Here is a 13,479-nt window from a genome sequence, read left to right on the forward strand (position 1 = left end):
ATAAATGAAGCAAATTAATTTTAATGCTCCAAGGTACTGATTCTGTGTCACTGTCACTGACAGGATCCAACTAGACTTTATGAGATAGCATTTGACTTTATGGAAGTGAGCACTATGCACGCATTTACAATTTTACAGGGACTTTAAGCTGTCATGCTGAAAAATGTTTATAAAACATTAATCAAAAAATGCCTCTTTAATACAATGCATTGTCTGAAAGATGTTAGAAGGCACATATTGTAAATGGATTCTTTTTCTGACTAAAGTAATTTCTACCAAAAGCCTTTCCCCACTGCTATACAAGTACACAGTGTGGAGAGATAAAGAGCACTTTCTCAGCACGTTACTACCCGATCCAAACACTTGGGAAATCACTAATGTACAGCATGCCATATTTCCATGTCACACATGACACATTTGTCTAAAGTTACCCAACAGAGTTTGACATTGCAGCATATTCCATAGCAGAGCTTTCAACTGACATCTGCCAAGTAAGAAATTCAAGTAGGAGCTTTCTTCTTCTAACAAGCAAGTAAGAGTTTTCTTTTATCCTATACCCATGATGGAAATGACAAAACAATAAGTACTGGAAATCAGGGTGTTTTTTTCTATTTTAATATGTTTATTTTATGCTTGCTGAATGTGTAAGCTCCCCTCAAAGCACTGTTTCATCATTTGCTGTTTTCTATCATACTGCAATGGGTTCAGAGAACTTAATAGAACATTTTTATTACCACCGAAACCTAGGCCATTATCTCTCACACCCAAACCAGCATTATTGCTAGATGCTCTACTTACATACTTTACTGTATAGGTTTTTCCCCTTCCATGTCTTCATAACAAACAATTTATCCTAAAACTTTATTGCTTACATTACTGAAATACATTCCAAATCACAAAACGCTGCGGCATTTCTTCTTAGGAAAGGATGTTTGGTGCAAAACAAAGAGGCCATCGCTAGGTCTATGGAAACACAAGGCATTCAGGAATCAGAACAACCCTCACAAAGAAGCAGTGGAAATACTCTGAAGAAAAGCCTTAGCCTGCAGATTTTCAGTTTTCCCTTCAACTCATCTATACATTTCAGAACTCTCATTGCCATAATCTTCAAGTGCAATATACAAAACGAATAAAGTGTATGACAGCAGCTTCTCTGACATTCCATGCTAACCTCTTTCTGAAGGATCCTCTCAGGAGTTGATGTGAAGGGAACATTAGTAAGCCAAATAGCTATTTATTTTTTTCAGCTGACAAAAGGCCTGTAAAGAGGAGCATATATTGCATTAAACCCCTCCCTAAGCTGCCAGAGCAGGGGATTTCTGAGCTTATCTCTGCAAAGACAGTTCCAAATGAGCACCTGAAATTTTACCACCAAGTTTCAGAACAGTATTGCATGTGGCCCAGTGACTGCATGGTGGGGAAGGGTAGTGAGATCCGGTCAAAATCCAGTTGAGAGGATTACAAAAAGGCTGTTCATGCAGATAGCCACCAGAGTGGCAAGATGCTGCTAATCTTGTTTGAAACTTTCTTAAGGGTTTCCCTGTTTCTTCCCAGGCAAATCACATTGCTATGGTTACTTTTGAGGAGACAGAAGTTTATATACTAGGCCTACCCTCAGTGAAGGCTAGCCACGGATAGAAGATGTTTCTAGCCCTTGTTCAAACTTTATTACGACATACTGGGATCACGATAGGAGATGATGCTTTTGACAAATTAACTGGTTAAGGATTCTTTTTCCTATATCCATGCCCTCTCCAGAGCATGTATTGAACTCAAGTTAAATGCTCGTCTGTCAGGACCAGTTTCTTTCAGGTATGGGAATAGCTGAATGATATCTGACAACCCATAACAATACCAATATTCGCTTGCTACTCAGTATTCCCATTTCAGCTGAAGAAAGCACCAAACAATGTAATATGAAATCACACGCATTGGAAGGACAACAGATCACTTGAAGCTGAGCCTAAACAGGCAGCCAAGCTCTTCTGCAGGTGAAAAACTCCTCAAAGGAAAATTTGGTAGTCCTTTTGCAGCTCCACTCCAGCTGTAACTCTGACCTTATCCCTAACCAAGAGATCCTAGACCTACAGTCATTTTGTACTCTGCAAAGGAACCAAGGCTGAGAGAATTAACAGACAACCTTTGCTACTCTCTTGTCCAGGAGGAAATAACAGTGTCAAGGTAAGATTCCATCCGCAGTGGCTAGACAATGGTTTACAACAGTACAATGGTTTGTGGCACTTTTGGTTCAATCACACGTTGATGACAAAGCTTAGTGTTACCATGGGAATCTGACTCGCTAGTAGGTATAAAGAGATCATCCATCAGCACAACCACAACAGCCTCCAGGTGATATGACACTCAGTCTCTGGGAAGGTTCTGCAATGTTTGTAGCAGTTGAGACTACATTCCCCTTGCCTTTTTGCCCACACGCACGCTGTTTGAAGACTTGTGCTTAAAATATTCCCAGGGAAAAAGACAATTTTTTTTTTTCAGTTTTTTTTTCATATTTCATGTCAGTGATAAGTGTAATGGAAAGCAAAGCAAAAAACAGACTCACAAAGTGGTAAAAAACATCTGAGGGGGAGGTTTTACAAGGGACTGGTGAGATATTAAAGAAGTCTGGAAGAGCTGCAGGGGAAAACTGCAAAATGGAGGGCTACCCTAGTTCAGTTTGGAGGTCTGCATGGACCCTAATCTTCAAAAACATTTTCACCTTCATCCCTCTCTTTGGGAAAGAACAATTATTTACCAGAATATTCAACAAGCCCTCACATTACATTAAATGGCTTACCTCTTTTAGAGGACTATAATTATTGGGAAGGCTCTGATTCAGAGCAATGGGGTCACATATTGACCATATAGCTAGGATGCAAGAATTTGACTGAGACCCACACTATGTTGTAAGAGACTGGACTGGTCTACCATTGAAGTAAAGGAGAAGGAGAAATGAATGAGAAAGAAGATATTTCTTTTGCCATAACTAACAAGAATAAAGAAAGAAGAAAATCTAATATGCTTTGAATGCTTTTACTAATTCTTGCTCTTCAGGTAACTGGCTCACTATACTCATCCCAGAAATCAGTAATTTAAGTAATTTAAATTAAGTGATTTAATTTACTAGGAAACAGCACATCTTGATACTATCAAAGTTTTAAGTAAAAATGTAAAAGCTGGGAGGAAGAGAAAGAAAGTACAGTTTGTCTATTTCTGGGTTTTCAACGGGTGCATTCAGATTGGAAGTGATGTTTAATGAACAACATAGGCAATCTTACCAGCTGCTAACATTTAACACCAACAACTGAAGACTAGTGCCTTAGACTCCAAAACACCTCTACCTGTCTGACAATATGGTAATAGTAATTAGTTAACAGGGAATTCAAGAATGAATTGAACCACTGTAAGTCATATCTTAAACGTGACTCATCCTTATTTTGGCACCACAATGCGGGCATAGCAATGCTGTAAGCTGATCCTCACACTTCAGCACTCTTTTATTGCTTGGATATCACTTCACTCTTCATACACATAATATACTCAAGGCACAGGGTAAATTCTTCCTTGTAATTCACTAGCAATATCTAAGCTATGAAGTTTAAATGAATGGAATTTAAACACATCCTTCCCTTCTCTATAATTCTTGTAGCCAACGCTTTTTGAAGGTTTAATAGGTTAGACCTACTAATGAAAGGAATTCTGGACAAAGAGATTGACAAATGCCCTAAAAACACGAAGCTGAGATTTGATTTGATTATTTCCTTGAACATTTCACACATAGCTGAGGCTAAGATTTCTCAGCATTAAAGTTTTGATTAAGTGAATTTTATTTACACATATTACTTAAAAAAGACATTATAAGCATGTTTCATAGTTGTTCTTATCATATTTGTAAACACAAGCAGGAAAGGATTATGCTCCAACCTGTTTCATACTGCCTTTTAATTAGATTTTTCGAAAGCTTTTTTTTCTCCTGAAACCTTGATGCAAATGAAAACATGATACACTAATTCATTATAAATGGTATACCAAGAAAATACTTACTTCTTTTCATAAATAAAAAAAATATTTCTTAGGAATACTAGCACAACTTTTCCTTCAATTCTGTCTTCATCTGATTTCTGTGGCCAAAAAAGAAGATGTGAGGCCAGAAAAGCTTTAATGCTCCAGTCATTTGGAAAGGCATTTTGAGAAAACATCTTACTACCTAGAAATACTGAGGGATACTATTTCCTATTCTAAAACTCTATGGACTAGCGTTATGTGCTTGCAGTGGTCATGGCAGCTTTTAGAGGAGGATCTCTCTTCCAGATTCTGAAGACTATCCTGTAATAGGAGGTTTCTAAATTTTGCTGCTGCTGTTGATTTTTCACGTCTTTGCACCCACTGTTTTAGAAGTGTCTGGAGTCAGCAGCTCAGACTGGCTGCCAGAAGGTGCACTGAGAGCAGCAAATGTAGATGCAACTCTCTCAGGGAGACTCAACATCATCTTCAATACTCACCAGCTTTAGTATGGGTGACACTTGTAGCCTCTGCCAGCTTGAGGTAAAAAAAAAAAATCTTGAGTCATGTCCAAACGTGGATCTTCCCAAGGGTAACCTGTCAGCTGTCTGCTGAATATAATGTAGTTTCTTAAAGTAGATAAATTAACTTTAACTGTTTTTGGTGGGGAGGGAGGGCTCTTGTGTCATTATCATTTTACAGATGCATGTGTGTGTTTATTTTTTTTTTATTATAAAGAGGTATGGGCTTGCTGTCATTAAAAACCTGCAATCTGGTTTTTAGTGTCTGATCCAATTATGTGTACGTCTGGGAAGACGCGCAACCAAATAAATAATTGGAGAGGTGCAACTCTGAAATGACAATTGTTATTCATCGATCTCTTTCTGCAAGTCGATATTGAGAGATGTAAACTTCAAGTGAATGAGATCTCCTGGGTGAGATTCTTCAGTTCAAACACAGTAAACAACTGTTGTCCTCTGATGCACATTTTAGTACTGCTGGAGGCAAACTTTCTAAATATTAATAAAAAACCTACTACTGGCAGAGTATAAAGATGAAAAGGAAGCCCTGGGAGCTGGTACAGAATTTCTTGCCACATTCTAAGTCTAATCAAAGAAACATACATTTCAGGTCAGAAAGGAAAGGAGATTCCCTAATTTGCTCTAGTATTTCCCCTTCTGGAATCGCAGAGAGGTCAAAATTGAGTAAACTGCAATAGATCAGACATATTGTGAATCTTGTGATTAAAAAACCAAGGGAGAGAATCAGGTACTCTGTGTCCAAAAGCCACTATAACTCACTGGACTATGCCATTTCCTACTTTCAGATTGGCTTGCCAGCACATTTCCTTCGTGAAAGTATAGCCCCTAGGGATGCTCTGGTCTGAAGGAGACAAACAGGGGGTGCTTGCCAGCCACATATATGAGTAGTAAGGGAAAATAAAAGGGTGCTCTGGCACAGACTATCCCAGCGACCACAGCCTACTCAAACTGTCAGTTTGACTTCTTGTGGAGGTAGCCCCTTAGTATTATAGAAATGCTGACACATGCAAAATGGCATCTCACCTTGGGTGGATTTGTCTGTGCAAACAGGAAACATTCATACTATTCCTAATTACAGAAATCTTCAGTCTATGTTTCATTTTGCTAATATTCTGATATGGCAGCCGTACTGGAAACAGCAGCATTTCCCAGGCATTCTTTGGGGTCTGCTGAGAAAGACAACATGGTAATAACCTGACTGATAATGTTGTGTGGGAAGAACCAAACATCGGTTCTAGGAGACTAATGAGCTAGGAAAGGTGATCCACCTGCCCTCAAGTTGAGCTACAAAAAAAAAAGATGCCAACGTGCAGTTGATCCAGGCACTTCTGCTCTCCCTGCCATCACCTCACGTAACACGAATCCCTCAGTTCTTATTTTCTAGAGACAGAGAGGGGACAAAGAGAAGGAGAATCACAGAGCAGAGGAAAAAGCCCAGCCAATCACTTGCTGCTCCTTCCAAGTAAGTGCTGGACAAAGACTGAATAAATGAGAAAAACTTCTCATTTTGGCCCAAAGAATCACAGCATCAAAACTCATTAAAGCTTCTAGCAGCCACTAAGCCCCCTGGGATCTCAGAATCAGGAATGGGACAGAGTTTCTAACTCTCTGGCAGTAGTGAGGGATACATATTAGACCAGACATGGCCTCTACAAGACACTCGTTCTTTCAAGCATGTATCTCCCATCAGCTTCCCTTCCTCCCCAAGGGTCAGCACCCACCAATTCTAGGCAGAAGAGTAGCCAGATCATTTTCACTTACATTGCTCTATCAGACACCTGGCGAAGAAATGAGACTAAAAGTCTGCAACAGGTAAGAAAATGTGCAAATTCAAGCACTAATAACACCAAGTAATATGACATGATGCCAGCAGTAATGTCTCCTGTTCAACATTCACAGGAAAAATTTTAAAGTGAGAGACAGTATTAAAAGTCTTACGCGTAAAAACTTTCAGAGAGCAACCGATTATTTTCTAGATCTTTATGTAGAAGTCAGAGGAATTATTCACACCTTTATAGCTAGTCACAGTTAGTACGTTGATGAATAATTGCCCTAGAGGACAATTCTCTGCCAGGAACAGAGAAAAACCACCCCATTTCAAAAATACTAGAGTAAAGCCTGAACACTCATTTGGGGCAACTCACCCAATTTTACCATCTTACTTTCTATTATAGAATTATTAAGAGATGCCTCTTTGCCTTTTTAAAATCCAAATTATCTACCTTTTATCTTAACACAAGTTAGAGCATTTTTCTATCAAAAGGGGAAAGGTGATTATCACCACACAATAAGAAGAGTCTGCTCTTGATTAGTACAGCAAAAACCCAGCTAATATTAAACAGCAGTGTTTTAGGCTGTGCAAATATCTTATTTATCTCTGAAAAATCTTGTAAGGAGCTATCTGTAGAAAACATGAGCAAACTGTAGATAGCAGATTGGAGCTGTGTGTGAGCACGATGCACTCTGTCACACTGTGCAGCTGGGGAACTCAGAGGAAGGCATGGGCTGATTAATCCATAGCCTAGATGAACCACTCACAGAGAATTGAGTTGTCTATGAATGTACTTGTGGACTACAGCAGGCTTTTAAGAATTGTTCAGGTACAGACTATCAGCTCTGTACTCGTGCAGTAAGGAGCTGAGTATTTAAAAAATAATTTTGAATGAAATTAAAACAATACAAAAGAAAGTTAGTGCTTTGGTTTTTATTTGCAAAATCAAGTGTATTCTTTCCTGAAAGTATTTTGTAGCCTAGAAACTTTGATCGCATTACTTTAAGAATTCCATGGTAAAAGAACTGCTACATTGATAAATCCAAATGAGAAAAAAGGCACTCTGCATCACAAACAATACCCTGCTTTTATTATAAGGTGGGGTTATTTTTGTTTTTTTCGTTTGGTTTTTACCAATCTGCTGCTCATCATACTTACAGTACTAACATTTGCACTTGTGGCAGCCCAAATAGGTAGCAGTACTCTATTTTTTGCTGATAAAATAATTTTCCATAGTAAATACAAAGAATTAAAGTGAAAATATTTTTTGACAACTCTGCATTTTACTTTTGGAGTTGTAACTTCTAGCTAGCAATTCATTCTCTGCAAAAAAGAAAATAACCTTCTGTACTTGGCTGTAACTTTTGTGTAAGTGCAAGCAACAACTGCAGTCTTTTTTTAGGTGAGCCACACTGATAGCTTTGCACTTCCTTGAGGCCTCTTCTCTTCTCACTGAATGAACTCCAGGGAATGGCATCATGTCGGGCTTTCCAGATGGATTATGTGAAGCCATAGCTCAATGTCATTTTCAATAGCAAGGCTCATAATTAAAGGTCAAATAGTCACTTCATCTGCAATCAATCAATAGACGAAGTACTAATACTAAGTACTAATCAATCAATGGCAAATGCACTAATAAAAGCCATGCATCAAATGTCCGCATATGTGTGTGCTCACATGTACTGTGCATATATGTGAGCAGGGAGAAGGAGAGAAAGAGAACAAAGTGTGGGTGAATATGCCAGAGGGCACTGTGAATACTATATTTATCTTTGCTCCTTGTAAGTTTATATCCAGTTTCACTCATTAAGTGAAATACAAATAAACATTAGTTTTTCTGCATGTGATGCACTGAATTCAAAAAACTGCCAATGCACCCACCTCTACGCAGAAATATCTGCTTGTGTTCCTAACTAAGAAACACAAAGGCACCTACCCTGTGTAATTTGTCCTTACACAAACATGCCCTGCACTCTGATCTTTGAGACAAAAAGTGTGTCAACTGTTCTGTCGACAAACTAAAACCCAGCATATGGGAACAGCACTCATCTCCGTGCAGAGCAAGTACTTATTCATGGGGATTCAACAGTGGAAGTGGCAGTTGGCCTCATGAGCATGCACTGCATGGGAATTAGTTGGTTTCATAATATGGTGTGGGAGAAAGTGACTTATAAAAGTCTTCTCATGCCTCTCCTATTACCACTTCTAAAGCTTTAAAGCTGTCAGCTCTTCTCCCACTTTAGTCGGTGCCATTCTAAGCTCCCCAGGGAATGGGCCAGACGTACCTATTTGGAGTTTCACCTGCCAAGCTGAGAGAAATCAGTTTCAAAGCGAAAGAACAAGTGTTGGGGGGTCATTTATACACTACCACTGGAATCTTGAACACAAAGCAGAGCCCCACAACGGATGTGAAACCAGACCCTGAGCTGTGTTTGTGCTTTCAGGCATTGTAATGACAGAGGAAGAGGGAAAAACTCTCGCCGCCACAAGAGAACAGAAGGTTTCTCGTTGCATGGTTTGTAGTAAACACCTCTGGACAAATAGAAATGTGACAGAATAACAAAAGAGTAAGGGCTAACATGCCTATGCCTGTTGTTCTTTCTGCTAAGATCAGGGTGGACTAGACTGTGCTGTGGATAGATTTAATTGTCATTCAGAAATGGCTGGTCCTTAAAAACAAATTAGATCTACTCTGCTTCTACCTTCAGTGAAGAAATAAATGCTAGTTGACCTGGCTAACAATCCTGTTTACATCATCAGCTCAGGGGCATGCCTTATCGCACCTGATCCTGCCTTTTTACATAGAAATGTGTTTATGCAGCTCTATCTTATCTGGACCTGGTACTAATACCAAACAGAGTAAAATACCAGTGGCCTCAAAAATAGCCAGCTTGAAACTGATATAGAGCAGGCACACCTACGTAGTGCACACACTGTGTAGGCGTGCACACAAGAGCGGTGGGGCCCTCAGGCTTACCAAAGATGGCCTTCCAGGCACTGCCAAAAAGAGCATTTCCCTATTAGGGTGGTGCTCAATTCGGGACATGCTGCTGCTGACCACACACAAGACAAGCCTGTGAGCCTCAAAGAAACCTTGACAAAGCTGAGCCCCAGAGATGGAATATAGCAAGGGCGGCACAGGTCCCAGCCACCCAGCGACCCCAACACAGGCCCTGAGCTGTAAGGAAAGGTAGCGCAAAAGGGCATCTTGCGACTAGCCTCCTAGGAGGCAAACTTGCCATGAAACACCAGCTCAAGGATGAAGGTAAAGCAGCCTGTCCTGAAGCTGACAAAAAGCCTTGCAATACTGCGTTCCACCATCAACTTGTTTCATTTCAACTTGCACACCAATCCATGAGACATCTGTATTAGCGGGGTAAAAGTATGTACGGCTGGGGAGAAGCTGTAGGAGTTCTTGAAGTCAAGGTGGCCAAAGTATTTTTGTTGGTGTGCTTGGGCAAAGAAAGCTGCAAAATACAAAGCCTGACTCATCAGGCTGTGCTAATGAAAGTGGTAACTGGAAATCAGGAAAATGTGAACCAAAAAGTCAAGCAAGGTAGGAATCTCAAACTAGGTTTTCTGAAGGAGAACATAAAACATAAAAAGAAAAGTGAACCAACTCAGCTGTGTGCACAGGGTGCAGGTCAAGACACACTGCATGAGAATGCTTGGTAGAGTGAGTAAAAGAAATGAAGAGTCCTCATTTTTTCTGGGTGATGGCAGGCCCCTCTAGAACTTAAATATTAAAAGAAGGCTTTGTGCTTATTTTCTTAGTGTCATGGCAAGATGCAGAAGTCTTCAAAAAAATGTATATAAAACTTTTTTCACTGGGCAGGGGAAAGTTACACATTTGTGCTGTTAAATACAACCAGCTTATCTTCTGTGGTATCACAGCTGTGTCCTAAGGTTATACGCACCTCTACCAAGTATGGTAGTATGTTATGACTTATGTGTGGAGTTGCTTTCTATATATACAAGCACGACTATCCTCCTGTATACAAGCTTATTTATTGGTTGAATCTTCGGTTTCATAGAACATTTTGCTGAAAAAGACCTAATGTCATTTAATCTGTGTTCTGCTCCAAGGCAGGATCAACTCTAGCTATCTAATTCCTGTCTGAGGCTTGTCTACTATGACAGGAGATTCAAGACATCAGTAGGCACCACATTATTCCAAAGCTAAACTGTTTTACATTAGACAGGTTTCCCTGCCTGTTAGCTTAAATCATCATCATTGTAACAAAGTCCTTCCCTTTTCAAAGTGCACTGTGAAAGAGTTACTTTTTTCCTTCTTTGCATCAACGTTTTATGCATTTGAGGATCACTGCTATATTTCAGCTGTCTTCTCTCAACAGTCCCAATTGTTTCAACCTTCTTCTGGGGTCATGTTTTTGAGATCTGTGATCATTCATGGCACTCTCCTCTGATCTCCTTCCAAAAATTACGTGGAACAGCTGAATTGTGGAGCCCCAAACATCATGCAAATGTCAAAAGCCTAACACTCTCAAGCCATATAACTTTTGCTACTTCTCTGCAACCCCCAAGACCTTGTGTGACAGGAAGTTAGGTTAGTTTGGTATGCATTTGACAAATCTATGGGGCTGTTACTCATGCCCTTGTTTCTTCCTACACTGTTAAAATAATATATTTAATTGTTTCAGTAGTGTTCTACAGAACAAAGTTAAACTCACTGATCTATAATTCCTCGTTTCCATTGTGAAAAAGAGGCATTATGTTTGGCTGTTTCTTGTCTTCCAGGAACTCATTCACTTCCCACAGACTTTCAAGGGCACTTGCCAACAGTTGTGCAGCACAGGTCTGGCTGAAGCAAAGAACCCTGAGATGAGTTTCACTATATCCAACTGACTTGGAAAACATCTCACCTAAGTCCCAACTTGTTCTTCCCCTGTTTCAGGCTGAGTTATTACCTTTGTTATTGACACTAGCTGTGTTTCTCTTTGACAGACAGAGTCTTGAAAAGGCACATATTCAGTCACATATGCTTTATCAAGCATATGTTTTTATATTTTGAAAAACAGTGAGAAAATATTTGAGTACTAGGGATTTCACTGACTGAACATAATGGATGAAGCAGTAGCAAGTGGCTGCAAGCACAACTGATTTAGCAGTATTTTGTGAACTTCCATCAGAATATCTTATTATCACTAAGGGGTCATAAGTGACAAATATCTCAATGGTATTTTGATAAATGAATTCTAATAAATAAAACTATCCAAAATATCTGCAGACATAAAATGGACACATACATTTTGCTCGTGTTAATCAAAAGACAGTATTGTCTATTTGTGATTTCTGAATACACTACATGCTTTGATTTTCACTTGTACAGCCTGGGTTTCAGGTGTAGGATTCTACTGTGAGACCTTATAATGTTTTCAGTAACAAACCTGAAATTTTATCAGTATTGGATTAGGCAACAGAACTGAATAAGAACAGAAAGAAGAATCCAGCTTTCCATAAATAAGGTGGTCTTACTGTATAACCACTAAAATCTCAGCTGAGAAGACTATGTTGTCTGCCCTGTAATAAGCATTTATTTTATCTGTGCAAGAATATTATCCTACTATTAGTACCATACTGGTAACATTACTTGTCATGCTAAACCCAAAACCATTTAAGCAGAAAAGCCAGCAACCAACAACTTTTTTTTTTCCAACACAGCAAGGTATGAATGTTACTGTTGTTCTGCTCAAAAGCTTATCTCCCGACTTACCCAGGGTGAGGGATTTATGTGTGGAACAGAAAATGATAGCCACTGTGTCTGCTGGTGTGAAACTAGAGTTATTCCTAGAAAAGAAAGAGTTTTAATAACCTCTGATAGCAAAAACCTTCTTAAAACATCATTGATCAAATATATTACTTTGAGAATCCATATGCACATTCACATTCCCATCACTTTGATCAGGTCTAGTGACAGAAATAATTCTACCCACAAATGAACAGTAGTGTTTGATTTTTTTTTTTTAAAGCAGAATTGTTTCTCAGTTGTGGCAAACTCTCTAATGAATATGCTTCCATGTGAAGCAGAGGAATTCTGAACACATGGTATGTAGGACACAACTTTATTCCAGCCAAGGTTATTTTTGCAAACATGCTATATGACAGCAATGGCCAGCTTTCCTCGGGGTGTGGTGGGGGGGAAGAAAGGAGTGCTCTACGATTTCTTTTCCTAGTATGTACTGGTAACAAAATGCTCCATTTAGACAGCATATTGTGTCTACCCTATGAGCACTGCTTAGAATATGTAGTTATCTTCCATTTCAGAGAAAAACTGCATCTAAGGGCTTACACACTGGGGGTAAGGCCAGGAAGGGTGGAGAAGTGACATACAGAGAGAGGTATATGACTGGCCAGTGGATCACCCTTTGGTCCAAATTTGGAATCATTCAATGAGATTCTAAATATTTGCCATACTGAGTTGGTTACTACTTATGGCATTTTAGATTTTGCACTTGGGACATATCTTTCCCAAAGGTTAGGTCTAGCAGTTCAGAAGTTATTTAAAAATGCCTCTTAAGGTCAGGGTACAATCTTGTCACGGGAATTTTCTTGTGGCACTAAAAAAAGCATAAGTAGCTCTAAAACGTTGCACCCTTCTTCGTGACTCTCCCTCATGGGTATTGTATAATTTATATAAAGCGTATGTCTGGAGTCTGCTGTATTGTGGCACTTGCCGTTCAGCAGAGTGCTGCTAAGAAAAACACTCCAGTAAGCCTAAGTGAAAGGCCAATGGTGGATACTCGGACCAGCTCAAGTGATGCACTAAGCCATTGGCTAACACCATTCTCATGTACTATTTTTTGAGAAGTGAATGTACAACTGTTCTTCATGGTTGATAGTTCAAAAGAAAAAAAATAGCTCTACCAAACATTAGTTCAGGACAACTTTCTTTTAAGAACCGCCATATAAATATAACACATTTGACATATACAGAGAAGAGCGAATTGCCAGCCCAGCAAATGTATCTTGAGATGTAAAAAGTCAAACTGAGTTCTCTCTCTCATATGTCATCAGCATGTCTGCAGGGCAAATTATACCTTCAGTGACATCTGTGCAAATCCATTTTTTTCAGTGGATGAGGTATAGCAGTGATTGATTGAGATTTAACAACTCTGTAATTAACACACAAGAAAGGACAGAATTCAG

General features: G+C 39.3%; 1 protein-coding gene across 4 annotated transcripts in view; it reads right to left on the minus strand.

The window, feature by feature from the left end:
* The window catches only part of SLC10A7 (solute carrier family 10 member 7), a 156,045-nt gene that overhangs the window by 11,944 nt on the left and 130,622 nt on the right, over window positions 1-13,479 (minus strand). For 3 of the 4 annotated variants that reach the window (XM_064450293.1, XM_064450292.1, XM_064450296.1), the window contains one exon: window positions 12,047-12,120. In XM_064450293.1, the coding sequence (XP_064306363.1) occupies window positions 12,047-12,120 (74 nt within the window). Of the gene's footprint in view, window positions 1-12,046; window positions 12,121-13,370; window positions 13,446-13,479 lie in introns of those variants that run through there. The other variant, XM_064450295.1, reaches the window with a different exon arrangement.

This window comes from Phalacrocorax carbo, chromosome 4 (genome assembly GCF_963921805.1).
Source record: "Phalacrocorax carbo chromosome 4, bPhaCar2.1, whole genome shotgun sequence".
Lineage (NCBI taxonomy): Eukaryota > Metazoa > Chordata > Aves > Suliformes > Phalacrocoracidae > Phalacrocorax > Phalacrocorax carbo.